This window comes from Aristolochia californica, unplaced genomic scaffold (assembly GCF_029961685.1).
Source record: "Aristolochia californica isolate CCGP_79_NKW_82.1479 unplaced genomic scaffold, dmAriCali1.0.hap1 SCAF_5, whole genome shotgun sequence".
Taxonomy (NCBI): Eukaryota; Viridiplantae; Streptophyta; class Magnoliopsida; order Piperales; family Aristolochiaceae; genus Aristolochia; species Aristolochia californica.
Genome location: NW_027182214.1, coordinates 581,678 through 600,279, shown reverse-complemented (window position 1 = coordinate 600,279; position 18,602 = coordinate 581,678). Strand labels below are relative to the sequence as shown.

At 37.3% G+C, this 18,602-nt stretch overlaps 2 protein-coding genes across 8 annotated transcripts; one reads left to right on the top strand and one right to left on the bottom strand.

Moving 5' to 3' along the window:
• The first annotated feature begins 1,038 nt into the window (after positions 1 to 1,038).
• Positions 1,039 to 10,510, top strand: LOC137966577 (E3 ubiquitin-protein ligase BRE1-like). 6 transcript variants are annotated; one of them, XM_068813249.1, is made up of 12 exons: positions 1,039 to 1,245; positions 1,980 to 2,273; positions 3,709 to 3,771; positions 3,864 to 3,926; positions 4,018 to 4,080; positions 4,351 to 4,413; positions 4,669 to 4,731; positions 5,891 to 5,950; positions 6,905 to 7,045; positions 8,491 to 8,586; positions 9,077 to 9,121; positions 9,678 to 10,510. In XM_068813249.1, exons 2-12 carry the CDS (start codon positions 2,061 to 2,063, stop codon positions 10,197 to 10,199), a joined length of 1,392 nt encoding a protein of 463 aa, XP_068669350.1. In that variant the 5' UTR covers positions 1,039 to 1,245; positions 1,980 to 2,060; the 3' UTR covers positions 10,200 to 10,510. The 6 variants fall into 6 exon arrangements, with proteins under 6 accessions (XP_068669350.1, XP_068669347.1, XP_068669352.1 ...); XM_068813246.1 differs by having other exon boundaries at positions 1,965 to 2,273; XM_068813251.1 differs by having other exon boundaries at positions 1,039 to 1,251.
• A 547-nt stretch (positions 10,511 to 11,057) lies between these two features.
• LOC137965089 (probable inactive receptor kinase At5g58300) lies at positions 11,058 to 17,242 on the bottom strand. Of its 2 annotated transcripts, XM_068811491.1 has the most exons (5): positions 16,778 to 17,242; positions 16,176 to 16,285; positions 16,007 to 16,083; positions 12,311 to 13,633; positions 11,058 to 11,962 (listed from the first exon to the last, which is right to left on the bottom strand). In XM_068811491.1, the coding sequence occupies exons 3-5, from the start codon at positions 16,044 to 16,046 to the stop codon at positions 11,337 to 11,339; spliced, it is 1,989 nt and encodes a 662-aa protein (XP_068667592.1). In that variant the 5' UTR covers positions 16,047 to 16,083; positions 16,176 to 16,285; positions 16,778 to 17,242; the 3' UTR covers positions 11,058 to 11,336. The 2 variants fall into 2 exon arrangements, with proteins under 2 accessions (XP_068667592.1, XP_068667593.1); XM_068811492.1 differs by lacking the exons at positions 16,176 to 16,285; positions 16,778 to 17,242 and adding an exon at positions 14,392 to 14,465 and having other exon boundaries at positions 16,007 to 16,073.
• Positions 17,243 to 18,602: the final 1,360 nt, after the last annotated feature.

Here is an 18,602-nt window from a genome sequence, read left to right as displayed (position 1 = left end):
CAATTTAAATTCTCCAAATTAGTAAAAAAATAGCTCAATATAAATAAAAAAAGCTTCAATATATATTATTGTTAATAAAGAGTAACAAATAAAAATATATAGAAAGATGATCCGGGAAAAAAATTATATTTAATTTTTAGAATTAAATTTTTTAAATCTTTCCATCTTTATTATTTATAATAATTTTAATAAAAAATAAATTTCTATAATATATTTAGCATCGAGTAAACTAAAATAAAATAAAGAAGCAAGAAAATAATTTTAACTTAAAAATCAATTTGAAAGAACCTAATTAGGATCTTATTTAAAGATCAGGTTTATACAAAGACTCTAGATTTTTTGTAACAAATAATAGGGCATGAGTTGAATAAGGGATTTTACGCTACATATCGAAAAATACTTTAATAATTTATAAAATTAATAAAAATAACAATGATTCATGATATTTTAAAAATTTGTAATTTAAGTACTCTTGTTAGTCCACTTGTACTTTAAAAGAAACTTATAATTTTATATTAAAGTCGACTCTTAAAGAATAACGATTTTTATAAAATTTAAAGAACACTATACTCCCCTTAAGTTTTTTCCCAGATAATAGATTTTGATATTTTATATCTATTTCATTCGATTAATTATTTTTTAAAAGTATTTAATTCCGTTTATTTATCGAGCTACCAATAATAGTGTAAAAGGATAATTTAAAAAATAAATAAAATTAAATACATTATAACATATTTATAATATCTACAAAATAAAATATTATGTCTATTTTCATATAAATATTAAATTATATCATAATATTTGTATAAAATTGACAATCAGGTAAAGAAGTATAAAATAGGTATTATTTAATTTCGTTCAACCGGATAAATCGGTAAAATTATCCAATTATTGTAAAATTTATTATTTAATATAAATTACATTTAATAAATGGCTAAAATTAAAATCTGGTAAAATCGCCTGATGACGGGCCTACCTTGGTCTGAGAAATTGGATTTTGGATCGTCATCAACGTTGCGTTGATGGCAGAGATGAGAGATGAGAACCGAAGCATCTCCGTCTCCGGCTGCAGAGGTTAGAAAATAACGTGACAAGCACGAGTGGAGTGGCGTACGAGTGTCGTTTCTTTATTGTTATTTAACAACTCTCTTTCATTTCCTATTCTCCTTCTGCGTCTCTCCCTCGCAACTCGGAGCAAACAAGCTGAAAGTCTGTGCTTGATCTGTGAAATCTTCTACTTTGGAGGTAAATGTATGTTTTCTCGTCTTATTTAGCGGTTTTACTCTTTGATTGGTTAAAAAAAGTGACCGTCGTTAAATTTTTATTTATTTAATTTCATTTTAGTATTTGAGAGAGGATTTTGTGAATCTGTTTGCCGAAGTCGTGGCCTTATGAGATTCAAATCTTGAGGAGTGTTGATTGCGTGACTGTTGATTAGGTGTTAGATCTGGTTTTCATTAATATCATGGATGGTAAAGGTTTTGTTATTGTTGAGTTTGAGTCGTGGTATGGTTTGAAATAAATTTTACTCCCTTGGTGGGGAATGGAGGCATTTACACAAGCTTCAGCGTTAAGTTGCGTAAATTATGATGTGTTTTATAGTTTCCGGTCTTTGTCCAGATTGTTTGTTTTGGCGGTTAATTCTTTGAGCACGTTTCACTTTTTTATTATTATGGTTGTTCCATATACGTCCGCATGCTTTATTCTATGGAACACTGGGACTGGGGTATTAGAGCAGAATATTTCGTCCTCGGTCCCAAGAATGCTAAACAAATTTGAACTAATTAAATATTTGTGTGAGAGATTCCTCGAATTGGGTTGCCATTTTGTATCATTTGATGATGCCATGTGAATCACTAGAATCATAATTATATTTGTTGTTCGGGGACATCAAACTGAATCTACTTAGCTTTAATTTAAAGATTCTTTTAACCTAGTTAATGAAAATGTTTTATACGTGACAGATTATTGTACAACAGTGACAGGGGCAACTCAGCTAAAGCGGCTGTGGAGGTAAAATCCGTATTATTGTGAATCTTAAGGTCCGGGATTTTGACAGTATGGAGGATGAGAGAAAGAAAAAGAAAAACAAGAAGAAGAAAAATAAGCAAGGTAAACCGACACAACATGATGCTGTGACTGCTGAAGAAACAGCTGCTATGGAGCAAAATCACATAGGCTTTGAGCAGAATCATTGCACTCAGGATGCTGCCGTATCAGAACCAGATGCCAAATCAGATCAGATTGATGAAGCAAAAAGTGTGTGTTCAAATGTAAGTTACTGGGTGTTCAGATTCACTGCTGCTTTATCAAGACTGGACCATTAGAGATTGAGTCTGCATGAGATGTTTTCGTTATTAATTGCATGCAAATTTCTACCATCCAAGGTTCATATAGTGATGATAAGAAGGAAAATATTTGGCCTTTACGCATGAATCAAGTTCGATGCTCTAACTGTTTTTTTTCTTTTTGGTTTTTGAATGATTCTTCCTCTGATATTTGGTTGAACAGTTTTAAGAGTTATCGTACAGGTGTTTGGACTTGCATCACATTCATTGTATTGATTGACATTTATTGCTGCATTGCTGAAAATTGTTTAAGGACTAGGATTACTCTGCTGATCCTTATGTTAGATTCAGATGATATAGAGATCATATATACTCAGCTTACACTTTTCTTTATGCTATTTCTCACGGAGACTTTGAGTTGAAAAATATTTGCAATATTGTGATTTTAAAATGTATGCATTAACTCAGAATTCGTTGTACTAAATTTTTTCCTTGTCAATAAGGTATCGGGAACTTAGATCGTATATGTTATACGGAACTTGATTCTAACATGCCCTTACTTAAAAATGACAAACTTTTTAGACTGTCAGTGACACTGTACTACTAATGTCCGGACACTTTTTGTTGCCAACGTGTCCTTAAAATCAGCTCTGAGTCTAAATATTTGTTGGTGATTTGTAATCATTTCTTGCTGTGCTTCCTACTAACATCAATGATGATAACATATCAAAGACCCAAAGAATTGAATGCAATATGAGTTAGTTCTTTTTGTGCCATCTTAACTGCTGGGGATATGAAAGCTATGTACTGCCATAAAATGATAGGTAATGATTTTGTTAAAATACCAGGTCAGGGTTATTGTGGTTATTTCACATATTCTGATTCATCTTTAGCAGATGTTTGTTAGTTAGATAAATACATTCAACTCTTATTTTTCAAGTTTCATTCAAAACAGAGTTGTATTGTAGGAGTTAGATGAGTTTTTGTAACTAAGTGATGTCCTTTTTAATTATTACTTAAACCCTTAATAAAAAAGAGAGAATTCGTGTTTTTCTGGCACGAACTTCAATGCAGCCAAGACTGCTTCTTCCCCTCTTATTCCCTCAACCTTTCTCCTCTTCTTTCTCCCTCAAACTTCTTTCTTTACAGATTTGTTATTCCTATTTCTTTACAGTGCTGGCAAGTTGTGGAAACATTTTTACTTAAGATAGGATACTTTTCCTAATTTTGCAAGTACTAGATTTCCATTTTGCTTGGTGGGCAAGAGTTCACATGGAGAAATGTCGCCATTTGTTAGCAAAGTCCATTCAACTGATGAAACTCGATTATTAAACTTATTTGTTTCATGCTATTTTTTATTCTCATTACATATCTGTTTCCCATCTTGCCTTGTTCATTTTTTTGATCCATTACCCTTCAGGTTATGCTAGAAGAAGACTTTAGACATTTAGAAGCTGAAAAACATTCTTGGCTACAGAGGGAGGTAGGCCTAATTTATTTGAATTCAATTTCATGTTTGCCTTTGTCCAGAAGATGATTGTTACTTATGCACTGATTTTTATAAATGGTTTCCAGAAACAATTGGAAGAAGAAATAAAGCAGGCGGTAATGGATAAAAATTCTTGGAGTTTAAAGGAGGTGAGCACCTTGGTTCCTGATCATCAATAAATAGTTTAAAGTTACAGTTTATTTAGTTATATAAAAACTGAAATAGTTCTGCTGATGCCAGGCAAGCTTAGAGGAGAAAATTAAACATTTACAGAATGATAAAGATTCCTTGGTTCATAAGGAGGTAAATATGACTCGTATTATGTCAGGTGATTTTGTTTCTTATATGAAAAATGTGACAAGGTGATTAAAATTGCCTAGTTTGGGTTAAGGAAACATGGAACTTTGCGTTAAACTATGAGAAAAGAAGGAAAGAGTTCTATGCACTTAATTTGGTTAAGTGTTACATATTTAGCCTATGGCGTTTATGTGTTGCTTCTTTTGTCAATAATACACCGTAGTTCTAGGTGGTAGTTCTCTGCAAAGGTTGCCTAACTAACCGGATCTTCTACAGGCCAACATGGAGGAAAAAGTCGAACTCTTGCTGACTGAAAATGATTATTGGATCCAGAAGGAGGTATTTTTTTTCTTTAATTTGAATATTTTTTCATTGTTGAATAGTAAAAGTCAGCTTCTGACTCTGTTTGCCTTCAACTCTGGGTTCAGAAAATCTATCTACAACTTTATATTGGCTTTAATGTTGACATTCTATGTGTGCATCTTTTCTTCTGCATGCAAGCTTATTTAAAGCATTGTTTTTCTTATTATCAGTTTAGGCTTTCTTAGGAGAGAATTGATTATATTGCTGAGGCAGCCAATTTAATATCTCCAGGCAATTTTGGTTGAGCAAATCAAGCAGCTACGAACAGAACTAGAGAGTTTGATCCTGAAGGAGGTAACTTAGTCCAGTATTGTGGTGCATGCTAGTTTCCAGTAAAAGTACAAAAATTTGACTATGTAAGAGCATTGAGTGCCAAATATACTTAGGCCACCATTGAGGAGAAAATGAAGCAGAATGAGAGATAAAAGTTCCTGAATCCTGAAAGTGGAAACATTTTTATATCGTACGCAGCCTTTTTTAATATCTTTTTTACCACATTACATCCATGTCAATTTGGTCATTTTAGAACAATGTTTGGTTATTGGGCTATTCATAAAGATTCTTATGTGTGGGTTGCAAGTACCCTTGCATGAGACTCTTGGTAGAGTTTTGTTTGAGTCAGCTTTCTGTTCTAGAGTGTGATTACGTGTCTGTAGGGTGCTCGAATAAAAGTTATTATTGTAAAGCTATTTGAGAGGGGATTAGACTTTTTGGTTAGGTTAGTTTTACTTACGTCAGAAGACATATCTTAGGTAGTGTTTGGTGCAATGGATTCTTTATATAGGGAGTCATTCATTGTGCGTGGAAAAGGTCTAGACAGTTGCAACATGTTTCGAGAATGAAACCTGATGATATTTTGGCCTGCTCTTTCTATGATCATTTCATGATTTAGTCATTTGGTTTATTCATATCAATGTCTTCTTGTAAGCGAAACCTTCTTTTAGATTTCCTTTTCCTGTTTCAATTTAGTTCACTATCCTGTTCTGGAACTACATGGTTAGGCAACAAAAGAATGGTTACACAAGTAAGAATATTCTGTGCTTGCCAAATGCTTGATTCACTCTTATATCTATTTTTGAAAGATCTGACCCAACCAGATTATCTGAACTGGTTTTTAGCAAGAAAACTAAAAATAACGTGTCAAATCCAGAATGTGCATTGTATTTCATCTTTCTCTTATACTTGGCATATTGTTTAGTTTATTTTATTTACTCTTTTTCATAGGTATTAATGAATAGTATGTAATCTCAACTGATCGGTTTTATTTGTGATGTCATACATTTCAACCACTTCATGAAACTGGTTGAAAGGGGTGCTACCTGGTTGAAAAGAACCAGGACCAGATGGTTACCGGTTCTTATTGTTTTGTTGTGAATGAATGGTGCTACCTGAAAATCCATATTTATGTCCTTGTATTTATCTTTGTCATGTTGATACTATTTTCATCTTACAGAGTTCAACACGAGAAACAATTGCAAGATTGACTGCCATTAATGTGGGACTCCAGACTCAGGTTTCTTATTCTCTCTGTACTGTTGACGTTATTGACTTCTGTCAAAACAGTTATTGTTGTATAATTTTTAGGTTACATATAAATCGGTTTCTATTGAACAACAATCTGGTCCATTTACTATTGACTATCGTTGAGAGTTTTTTTCTGAATAAAACACATAACCAAACAGCTCACTAGTGATAAATTGCAGTCATAACCCTCATGGATAACAGTAGTCATGTTGGGATCACTGTCATGCATTTTCTTTATATTCTGTTCTGACCTTTGCTAACCTCATTTAGTTTCCCTTCTTCAAGTCTTTCCATCCCATTACAATCATTGTCAGTTTGGTTTCCCTCTATATCTTGGTCATCCTCTATTTTTTTGGAAGATTCTCATCACTAATATATTACTAGGTCTCCTTTGAAGAGGTCCAACCTGTTTGAAACCGCTCTCTTAATATCTTCCAATTGTGCTACTCCTAAGTATATTTTATGTATTTTTAATTTGGTCTTACCTAGTTTTATCATGTCTTTCAACGTTCTCATCTCTGCTTTTGTGTCTTCTATAAGCTCTGCTGCTTCAGTTCCTAACGTTCCACCCTTTTAAACCTGATTTGTTTAACAGCTGTTGTGTGTAACTTCACCTCTTGCTCCAATCACACAACATGCTGTTAGTTATTCTCCCAGAAAAAAAAGAAAAAGTCACCGGTAAAGTCTCTGTTATATCATTGTCATTATTGATTTGACCATCTTCAGTGTTGTTATCTATGCCTAATGATATTTTTTCCTTTCTGTCCATCTAACTGTTTTCTTTTAGGAGGAGATGCATGGATGATTTTCATGTATTTTTTCACTTTCTAAAAAGAGAATTTTTGGTTTCTCTCATGTTTGTTCCGTCTCCAATCAGTTTATGTTAAGCTGTCAATGTTGTCAATGTTTCTGATATTGAATATTAAATAACAAAGCTTGGCAGGTGAAGGAGTTGGATGAATTGAAAAATGGTTTAGTGCAAGAAAACCAGCAGCTGGTGGAAAACATTTCTATTCTAAAATCAAGGATTCAGCACCTTCAGAGAGAATCCTCTTGTTCTGATTCCTCAGGATTGGTTAAAAGGGTAAGTGTTTCATGACTCAGAAACGTGAAGAGTGATTGCCAAATGGAAATGAGAAACACATCCCAAAAACAAATCCTGCAATAGCTATAAAATAGATTTGTATTTTCTGTTTGAATGTTAAATTTATAGTATATTGAATGTTAGGGGAGAGGAATTGTACGATAAATACTTATAAAATGGAAGAGTTCTACCCTGTTTTCTTTGGCATGTGTTCCTCTCTAGAATATACATGTTTAAACATGGTTTATGTTTCTGGTGATGTTACCCTACATTTTTATGAAACTACAGTCAATTTCAAAAGATGTTTTATGTGAGTTTGTCTCACATCTTATTGATATCCTGGATATGTTTTTGGATTTTTGTGCCAAAATGTATTCCCAACCAGAAATCATGTTCTGATAATTAACATGAGAACTTAAACGTTGTCAAACCTTTTCCATCATGTTTTAGACTTATTGTGATTTCTTGGAACACTTCAGCTGAGTGCTACTTCTGCCTCTTTTGCAGGTTAGGACCACCTCCTGTTATTGCCTGGAAATATTACAATTTGTGCCATTTCCAACCATATATCATGTTTCCTGAAGCAATGATACCTACTGCGTTATGAAAATTCTCTTTCTTCTTTGCTAATTCTTTTCTGCATTTTAGCCAATTTTGCATGTTGGAAATTAATTTGAAAGCAGATATTCTTATAGAAACTGTGCCAGCTGAGCTGCTGGTCAATCATATATTACTGTTGGCATATTTTAGATTCTTGAGAATCATTAGCATACTACAATCTCTAGAATTTTCTTTTGAGATTTGGATTGGAGTAGTTGATTTAATGCTTGTGGGAATGACAAATGTCATAAGTTTTATCTTCAATGATGAGAAGTTAACTGCAAAGAAACATATTCTCAAATCATTTTGACTATTTTTTTTCAAGCACAGAAAACTATAACTACTGTATTGCAGCAATTCCTAGCCATACTTTTTTTTTTTTGAATGATAGTTCCTGGTCATACTTGAACTTCAAAGTGCCCAATGAAACGGTCATTTTATGCTTAAATTTTCTGAAAGTATCTGCCTTTCCATATTTGGTTTTTGTTTATAACTTGAAGTGGAATAGTTTGCTTATACCATGTATCTGGATTTGGCTATGCCAGCTCTCTTGATTCTTCTCTATTGTTTGTTAGCTCTCTTTTAGAGGCTTAAACAATACTAGGTTCAGATACATTTTGAAGTTTTGCCCTAGGCTTTATACTGGCTGTCGACCTGATGTAATTCTCCTCCTTTCCTAGGGCTGGAACTGACAAAAAAAGTTATTAACTGGTGGAGTTATGATGCCTATTAAATTATATATTTGCTTAGAAAAAGTAAAACTGAGGCAAACTCTGATTTGTTGAGTTGTTTATAGTTTTTCATCAATGATTACCTTTATAATCATCAGGGATTAAATGCTGCAGGAGCTGTCTGAAGATGGAGATCCTAGTTGCTTGATGGAGTCTACCCGTGCACTAGTGGATAAACTGGTTATTGAAAATGCTGATCTTGTTGAAAAGGTAATAACTGAGATTCCTGGGAACCCCTTTTGAGTTTTACCATAATCTATTCCATTAATTATCTTCTGCTGTAAAAGTTGACTAAACTTCGTCCATCCTTTATGTAATTCCTGACACCTTGAGGGTCCTCTTATGCTCTCCTTCTCTTAATATATATTCTATTTTCATTATGCATAGAAAAAAAGTCCAGATTTCTGCCTTGTCTTTCTCTGAAAAAAAAGAGTCAGTGCTGTGAGAAGAGTTACCTTCAACCTCAGTCAACTACATGCTCTCACTTGATTAAGAAGCCATCTCAAACTCAGTCATTTAGTATTTCGTGTCCAGCTCAGTTCATTGTAGTATGCTATATTATGAAAAGACCTTAGTGGGGAAGCTGTATACTCTTTGCCCCTCGGGTTGGACTACTAAAGATGCAATCTATAATATAATTTTAGGGAGCTATGGTTGTTGACTGATGATGAACCTTTTTGGGCTTAATGCTGTTTGGTAGTCAGCTCTGCCGGACGTTGGTGGACACCTTACTCCTGCTCATTACGTAAGAGAATGCACTGAAATAGTATTTTCAATATCATCATCATCATCATTATCATGGACCTATCCCACTATGTTGGGGTTGAATATGTCAATTTACCTTTAGCTGATCCATAAGAAAACACATGTTTTTTCTTTCATAACCATAGAGAAGCAAATCCAACATATTTAATACACGGAACTCTTTCTCAATAAAAAACCCTTTACTGTTTATTAAATGGAACACAGAGCAGCTTGTATTAAATATCATGTTCAGGCTAATTTCACTCATAATTTCAACATAAAAAAGGCTTGGCAAGAATGGGCTCAAGTAAAATGTTCAGCTTTCTAGGCACCTTTCAGTCTTACATAGGCATGAACTAAGGTTGCTGATTATATAAAACCTGTTGTCCACTATCAGTACATTTAAGAGTGGATAAGATGAATGTTATTTTCGTTAATGTGCTGAATTGCTTAAATTCATATGTATCTTTTCATGCTATTCAGTGGATAACATGTAGTTGCAATTTTATCAATAGGTGTTTTAGGATTTTTAATGCAGTTTGCATGTGCTATTGAAGGTAAATGAACTTTACATTGAGCTGGAACGGAAAACAGAACCCGCTGCAGATTCCTCAGTCGTCAAATTTAACCCTACCATGGTTAATGGGGGAACTCCCACTAACAACCTTCAAGATTCTTTGCTGGAAAACAGTGGAAATAAAGAATCTTTACCCGCTATGCAAACCATACATGAGATCACAGGTCAGCCCAATGTGCCATTCACTGTGGAAGCCGGAACCTTACCTGAGATCTTTAGAGTGCAAGATGTGCCATCCACTACAGAACCTGGAGGCCAATTAGACGAACTATCACTAGAATCACATCAGAGTGGAGGGATTGGTGAGATAGTGTCTGTCCCGCTTCAGGAAGATGAAATTCAAGAGATCAAAGAGGTTAATTTGCAGACAACTGAAATCAACCACCCAGGTGCTGTTCCATTCTCTGATGCACCACTGATTGGAGCCCCATTTCGTCTCCTGTCCTTTTTTGCTAAGTATGTTAGTGGTTCTGATTTGGTTGAAAACCATTCACAAACTTGAATTCTTGCCACTGATTGGCAGCGCTGAGAAAGTTTGGTTACTGACAATGGGGGAACTCGATTCAGGTAGACGGATATTCCATCATCGCTTCTTATTGAGAAGTGTGTGATTTCTTTTTTCAAATATCTTGTTATACCATTATTATCTTCTTTTTCTCCATTGTTTGTTCATTTTTGTTCACTAATTTGAACTGTTTACTTGCCAGTAGATACTTGAAATGTCATACCAGAGTTTTACAAGGGTAGGTTACAGATTTGGATGTACTTGACTTTATGAAAAGTAGTACATGGACTTGTGTTATTGATTTACTAAATATTATAATTTTCCGTTAATGCCTGATGCAGCCATTTTTTGATGCAGTGAACTCCTTTTTGTCTTCTATCTCACAAACTCTTTAACTAGTAAAGTTTGAAGAGCACTGGTAATTATGTGAAAAGGTTTTTCTCGAAGCTCTTTCTTTAAAAAATTAAACGATAGAAACCATGAGCAGGGAACTATTTGCTTTAGAAGGTGTGCAGTACTTGTTACAGGTGTTGGAAATTGCAGCTACTGATGAGTGCAAACTGAAGTAAACAGCTCACCTAAAGATGGGATAAATAGCAACTTAGAAAGTGGACAACAATGGTGGCCAATGGGCATTCCTCTTCTCTTAATATGAGAGCAGAAAGCAGATTAATTAGTTCTGCAAGAGGGGGAATGGGAGGAGAAGAGCAGTAACTGCTCTCTGCTCAACGTCGTATTAAGAGATATTTCTCGTCTATTTTAGACTTGATTTGTGCTCTGAAATTTCAATAGATTGCTGTGTTTTTTGTTTTGTGAAATAAGAGAAGAAAAACAGAAAGGCAAGAGAAATAGGTCTCCACCTGCATAACTGACTATTTACGATTGAAGAAATCATAAATCAAACAAACCGAAAATGCTAAAAGAAGAAACAAAACAACCACCGTTGTTTTGTAACCAAATCATAACCTGATGGAGAATGCACGACCTAAAAAAACTGATAATAATAACAACCATGCATGCAAAAGCTCTCCCCAGAGCTCTGCATGCATGTGTGTGAACAATCAAAGGCCACTGATCAAACTGATTTTCCTGAGGCAGTGGCAAGGAATCTGTCAATGTGATGCTTCTCTGCACTCATGGGGTCTGTGCGTTTGAATCCTTGGACTTGTCTTCTGAAGAAGGCCTGTTTTCAGATTCTGATTGCCGGATTTCTTCAATCATTCGAACAACCTCATCCATTTTAGGCCGTAGGTCAGCTACTTTAGCTACACAGGCCATGGCAATCTGAAGCATCTGAACCATCTCTTCTTCGATGTTTTGGTACCTCATCAGCTCCACGTCAAACACCTCGGCTGTCCATTCTTCACGAACAACAGATTGGACCCACCTGGGAAGATCTACAATTTCGTCATGACCCGGAGACTGTAATGGAGCTTTGCCTGTTAGCATCTCAAGGAGGAGGACACCGAAGCTGTATACATCCGACTTTTGAGAGGGTTTCCGTGTCTCAATGACTTCGGGTGCTCGGTAACCTGCAGCTCGTGGAGGTGTAGTGGGATAGTTCATGAGAGGTGTGAGGCCAAAGTCAGAGATACTACCATCAAGCTCAGGAGTGAGGAGGATGTTGGACGATTTGATGTTCCCGTGGGCAACTTTGGGGCCTGCCTCAGAGTGGATGTGTGCGAGACCTCGGGCAGCTCCAAGGGCGATTTTAACTCTGGAATCCCAGTCCAATGGAGTTCTTCCAGGACCTCTGTTACCTGTTCAAAGAATTTGCCAAGATGGTTATATGCTTTGAGACAGAGCCAACTATTCTGTTATCTAATTGAAAGACTGAATCAAGTAACAAAATATGGAACATGATGAGCTAGAACAAACAGAAACTCGACAACTACTCTTGTCCTTTAACTCTTTGAAGCATTCTATTTTCAGAATTCACATTGTCATCTTTTTTGAGTTCCAGCGGACTGGGTGTAGTTGTATCAATAGCATTTGATGTTTTTATAAGACATCCAATAAGGTGCAGTTCCCAAGTGTTCATTTCTGATCCTGCCTTATTCAAAATGGCTCGGAATGAATGAAAACAGATGTAAGCATAGACTGCATACCATGTACGAGAGCAGACAAGTTGCCAGCTGATACATAGTCATAGACTAGGAGCTTCTCATCCTTGGAGTAGTAATAAGCCCTAAGTGGTACAACATTTGAATGCTGACCCACTCTCCCCACCACCTCCATCTGTTGCTCAAACTCTCTTTTCCCCACCACCACCTCCTTCAGTCTCTTCACCACCACTGTAGTCCCCTCCTCTAAGACTGCCTTGTAGGCAGTCCCATAACTGCCCTTCCCAAGGACTTCGGCAGAAGCCCTCAGCAGATCTTCTAAGTCAAAATTGTAAGAACATCCTTCAAAGAAAACTAGCTTGTTCTTTTCAGCGTCCTGGACACCACTACCATAGTCCTCTCTCGGCTTGTCACCCCTCCCCCCAATAGAACCCTTTCCCTTCAAAACTCCACCTCTATCACTCTTTTTCTTCTTCAAACAACAAAGCAAGAGGATTAAGGCTAACAAAGAGATCAATACGGCTCCACCAACTGCAATGGCAATTACAGCCCCATTACTGAGCTTCTTACTGGAGTTCTTTCGCTGGATAGGAGGGGAGAAGGTTGGAGGGGCTGGAGAAGAAGGAATAAATGGCGAGCATGAGCTAATGGGTAGGCCACATAAGAGAGAATTACCTGCAAAAGAAGATTTAGGGAATTTCTGGAGGCCTAGTGGTACTGTACCATTGAGGTTATTATAGCTGAGATTCAGCCGTCTCAACCTGGGAAGATTAAGATTTGGGATGGGACCTGAAATAGAGTTGTTCTGGAGGTTTAGTCCAGTCAGTTGTGTTAGGTTTTGAATGGTTGGTGGGATGTTTCCTGTGAAGGAGTTGACAGAGAGATCAAGGAGAACGAGGTCAGAGGGGAATGAAGTCGGTAGGTCTCCAGATAAATTGTTATGCTGAAGGAAGAGGTAGCGGAGGGAAGGATGAGTAAGTATATCAGAAGGGAGACCACCACTAAGACCGTTGGATCGAAGGCTAAGAATTTGAAGACCATCCAGGCGTCCAAGGGTGCCCGGCGGGATAGGACCAGACAGGCCCACCCCAGGAAGACGAAGAGCAGTAACATGAGTTTGATTCTGGTCACACGTTACACCAACCCAGGGTGGAAAGCAGACGAGAGTCGCTGGGTTCCAATTCAGCTTTCTTCCATGGGGAACTCTTGCTGCAAAGTCAAGGAGAGCTTGTTTATCTGAATTCAAGTCAGCAAAAGCGAGAGGAAGGACGGATATCCAAAGAAGGAAAAGAAGACACGAGGGCGATTTGAGCTCGAGCGGTTTCATGTGCCTGTGACAGAGAGATCGAGGAAACTGTCGATCGGCTCCTGAAAATAATATCAAACCATTAAAAGAATGAGAAGGACGACATTGCTAGATTTATTACAGAACTTACCAGCACAGCAAACACACCTATTGTCTTTACAAAAAAACATTAAAAGAAAGAGGCGGCAAACAGGTTAGTCGAATTCAATTTTAACAACAATATTATAAGTTAAGCAAAAAAAAATAGCTTTCCAGACATTCTGAAATCCGTAAAACTGCACCAAGAGTTGAACTTTGCATTATCAGAACACCTAGTTTCTCTTTACTAGTTTAGAAAAAGGTAAAATTTTGCAGTATTTAAACTCAATTCCAATCGTTTCTACTGTAATTGCCCAAACGAGATAACAGTAACACCCTCGTCGGTTCACCAAAAGAAGATCGTCTTGGATCTCGGTGCGCCATTTTTAAGTAGACAACTCCAAAGAAAAAAGCAGCTCATTTATTCTATACCCTAAAGGAAACCCATTTTATAGTTTGTATATTTTTTCAAAGAATAAAATTGACCAAAAGCCTTTCAAAGAAAAAAGCAGCTTCTGCTGCTTTTCTTCTTTCTCTCTTTTTTTTTTTTTTTAAATTTCAAACGACTGCTTTTCTGTCAGGTAACGGAGCAGCCTCCTGTCATAAAAGTAAAAAAGCACCCATCCCGCAAACAGTTCTTGCAGGGGAGAGCAGCACCACATCAACAAACTCTCGAATACTTAGACACAAGAACCAGAAAAGAGAGAACAAAACATGACATGGGTTGACACTGGTTACTTACTCTTGGAGAGTAGCTTGATAGAAGTTTGACACCTTTCTGCACGTTCTGGCTGTGAATGTCACCGAAGAAGATTCCTATCGGCAAACTAGAAGATTAAGATTAAGATTAAGGGAAATCGCCCGTCCAATCTCATTTTTCAGACCATCCATGGAGGTGAGGGCTCACCAAATAAATAGACGAATGCCCTTGAACCCTCAAGATTAGCCCAGAAGATAAGACTGAAACGGTAAAAAATTCGAAATATCGCCAAGATAGTAACCTTAATTTGGTTGTACTAACATTGTCCCTAAGCCATTGATTGTAAAAGCACGGGCTTAGAGACGGTAATGGGACGGTACACAGGACCGACGAAGCTCAATTAACGGTCCGTGCCAGCTCAGACACGAGGCCCGGAGAGAAGAAGCCAGGAGACGCCAACCTGGCGGCACATGTTAGACTGAACCTCTGAATTAAAGAAGTTAAGGCCAACCTGAATTTCTCCTGGCGATCAGACCGAGAGGCTACAGCAGCCAAACAAAGTAATTTTTCTTTTTGTTTTCTTTTTTTGGGTAGGCACGAACCAAGCCGTTGAAAAGTCCAAAAGTAAAACTTGACGCTACCGCACGTTCACCACCACCCACAGGCACCATTCGCTGGGCGAGTTCAGTCACTCTCCGGGACCGAGCAGGCATTGAAAACTCGAAAATGAAACTTCGCTTGGGCGCACTTTAGCCACCACCCAGAGGAATCATTATTTGACTACCGGAAAGTTCATTGAGCAGAGTTGGGAAGAACTCGAAAACTGAACTTCTTCCAGGCGCACGTTAGCCGACACCCATATCGGAGGTCAGCAGTCGCTCTGCGGGACCGAGCAGCATTGGAAACTCGAAAATGAAACTTCACTTGGGCGCGCTTTAGCAACCACCCAGAGGAATCATTATCAGACTACCGGAAAGTTCACCGAGCAGAGAAGGGAAAGAACTCGAAAACTGAAACTTCTCCCAGGCGCACGTTAGCCGACACCCACATCGGAGTTCATTGAGCAGAGTAGGAAACTCGAAAACTGAAGCATCGCTTCGCAACACACGTTAGCCGCATTCAGACCGGAAGTTCACTGCACAGCGTTAGAAACTCAAAAATCGAAATATCGCTGTGGTACACGTTAGCCGACAACCAGAGGAATCGTTCTCAAACTACCGGAAAGTTCCACTTCCAGAGTTCGAAACTCAAAAATCTGAATTTCGATAAGGCGCACGTTAGCCGCCATCCAGAAGTATAGCAGGACCGGGAAGAGGTGGAAACTGGAAAACTGAAACTACACTCTGGCGCATGTTATCCACCACCCAGAATTATTACCTGATCCTCTCCAGGACCGAGCAGAATAAATGCGTTCAGAGAAAACGACATCGTCGGAGCACGCAAGGTAAGGACAGCGCACACCCACATTGAATAATCAAAGGGTGCATCAATAAAGACTGAAAGAGAGTTTAATTACTCTAAAGCACCGTTGAAAAGGCGAAATCTTAGCAGAAAATGTGAAAGATCAAGCAGGTTGAAGAACAAATTCAGCTAAGAAACCATAACTCTAGTCAGTTAAAAACGCAGGAATCCGGTAGCCGATTAGCGAAAAACGTACCGGGGGCGGGAGAATTAACAGCTCTTTTCCGGTAGTTCATGGCTTCAGAGATGAAGAACCACCACCTCGCAGCAGTTCTGAAAGGAGAGGCCGCCTACTGTTATTACCTTCCAAAAGAAAAGAATAAGGAAAAAACTCGACGGTTTCGGTTTGGAATTGTCGATCTTACCTGATTCGAACTACAGCTCACAGATCTGATCTTTTCAATGACAATTGGCGGGTGAGTTGTCGTCTGCAGCCCGACATCTGCCATTGGAGTTCTGCAGGCTAATCAAACGCCTGCAATTTCGAAACAACGCCAACTTCAGCCAGTCTCACAGTGAAAGAGCGGACGAGGTACAACCAAATGAGAAAGACAGAAAAGCATTTGTGCACAGAGCAGTGGAAGAAACAGCTGAAAGCGAACATACGTTGAGAAGAAACAATGAGATGCAAAACAGAATCACCAAAAATTGCAAACGAAAGAATAACAAAAAACTAACTCCGCATCAAAATGCCGAAAATCAACGCAATGTTGCCGGCATTTTCATTCAAATTCCTTTTTCTTCCTCTAAAAGAAGCGCACGTCAGAGAGTACCTAAGCATTCTCCCAAAATTTCTCTCTCCCTCTCTCTCCCTCTCTCTCTAAAAGAAACGCAGAGGGAATACCTAAACAGTCTCCCAAAACTTCTCTCTCACAAAAATAAGGTGAACTTCTTACAGCAAGTCCAGAAACATGACCTGCAAAAAAATTTTTAAAAAAAAATCACAGCCAGTACAGCTTTCTCTCACCTCTTCTCGCCCTTACAGCTTCCAACCACCAGATCGCTTCAAACCAGAAGCACACCGCACCAAATAACGCCAATGCCGGCTCACTCCTTGAACCTCCAAATTCCAGCACCACATACAACCACACGCATTCCCCTCCGCCGTCCCTCAGCACGCAAATTGAGCCCTAAAATACAACCAGCACATTGCGGAACAGCAGAGCCACTCAAAAGAGTCGAATCAAGAAACTTCTTCTCAGGTTCCCCTCAAAAGTCGCTGCCTCCTAGACCCGGGGAGCTGCTGCACTGAAGTAGTTCTTTATCATGAAGAAATGTAGTCGAAAGAAGTGGAAAGAAGGTGAAAGAGAAGGCGAAGCAGCGAGGAAGAGTGGGTAAAGAAAGGGAGGAAAGAGAAGGAGAGGAAGAATGAGAAGCGTTATAAGGAAGCAAGAGAAAGGAGGAGGAATCGGATTTGGTGGTTGTTGGCTGGTCTGTGTTTTTTTTTTCCTGATTTCTGCAAATCTGCCCTAGCGTCTGACGGAGGCAAAGGGGCAGGGCGTTGGAGTTAATTACGATAATACCCTTGGATACGTACCGCGGTATTCGATACTTTACTGGCTCTGGCTTGTCACTTCGAGCGAGGGAGCACAATGGTGGAAAAGTGATATATTCTCTTATCGTTAGGGACTTGATTGGATCAGAGCCGTTCGTTTCACTGTGGGTCCGACAGAAGGATTTTTCAAATTTTGTCATTTCTTATAATATTTACTATTTAATAAAAGAATGAGTGTTGGTGATTTACGGTCTTAGTCTACCAAAATTAAGGGAAATAATTATTAATTTAGATGTTAAATTTAAATTAATTAATTAAAAATATATTTATTAATATTTATTTAAAATTTTTATTATCTCAATATTATCATTTTATAAAACATAAATTCAAGTGTAGCTTAGGTTGGCCAAATTGAATAATGGCATATTTGGCAAATTAAAAAAAGTATTTACGTGAATTATTTTAAATATAAAAAATTATGTTTGTTATATAATATAATTTACTTAACCGAATTTATTATTATATAAAAAATAATTTACTTTAAAAAATTATATATTAAATAGTTGGTTCTCAATATGGCCCCCACAAAACACATATAAATGTGCTTTCTTAGAGAGTAAAATGTAATCCCTTGAGTCAAAGCTCCAAACCCAATCCTCCTAAACATTCATTAACAATAAGCAAAAATAAAAGGGTCAATGACTTTTTCAATACCTTTTAAGTGTGAGCTATACACTACATACTTCAACACTCTAGTGAAATTGGAGACCTCAAAATCCGATACATATTGGGTATATGGGTCGATACACTCCCTCCATATTAACTTGTAATGATCGATAAAAAGAGTGTCGGTATTCAATTTGTATTAGCCAATATCTAATATGTATCTGTTTTGGGCCGATACATATCTCATTTTGAGATTACAAAGCAATTTCTTGAATTGGAAGCATTGAAACTGATAATTAAACTCACACTTATAATTGGTTTTCTCATATTTTTAGCTTTAATTACTACTCACCTTCATAATTTCAACACTAGCATTGGTAAAGACATGTCACTATTATCAATGAAAAAAAAATAAACTTGACCTCCATAATTTTATTATTACATGTCAATATTACCAAAGGTTGTGTAGTGGGTTTGGGTTGCTTCTTTTTTATATGTTTATTTTTTAAATATAAAAAAATAAATGAGGCAAAATATACCCAAGAATTTATGATTTGGAAGGCATAATATTTGGTATTTTGGAGAAAAATTGATTCTGGCAATAGGATTCTAGCATTGGAAATACGATCGA

What these genes read in the sequence shown, in the direction of transcription:
- LOC137966577 (XM_068813249.1), top strand. Translation starts at nt 2,061, where the DNA reads ATGGAGGATGAGAGAAAGAAAAAGAAAAACAAGAAGAAGAAAAATAAG. An exon ending in CAAAAAGTGTGTGTTCAAAT is followed by an intron (nt 2,274 to 3,708) that starts GTAAGTTACTGG and finishes ATTACCCTTCAG; the next exon opens with GTTATGCTAGAAGAAGACTT. An exon ending in ATTCCTTGGTTCATAAGGAG is followed by an intron (nt 4,081 to 4,350) that starts GTAAATATGACT and finishes GATCTTCTACAG; the next exon opens with GCCAACATGGAGGAAAAAGT.
- LOC137965089 (XM_068811491.1), bottom strand. Translation starts at nt 16,046, where the DNA reads ATGAACTACCGGAAAAGAGCTGTTAATTCTCCCGCCCCCG. An exon ending in TGTTAATTCTCCCGCCCCCG is followed by an intron (nt 13,634 to 16,006) that starts GTACGTTTTTCG and finishes TATTATTTTCAG; the next exon opens with GAGCCGATCGACAGTTTCCT. An exon ending in CTTGTCTGCTCTCGTACATG is followed by an intron (nt 11,963 to 12,310) that starts GTATGCAGTCTA and finishes TTCTTTGAACAG; the next exon opens with GTAACAGAGGTCCTGGAAGA.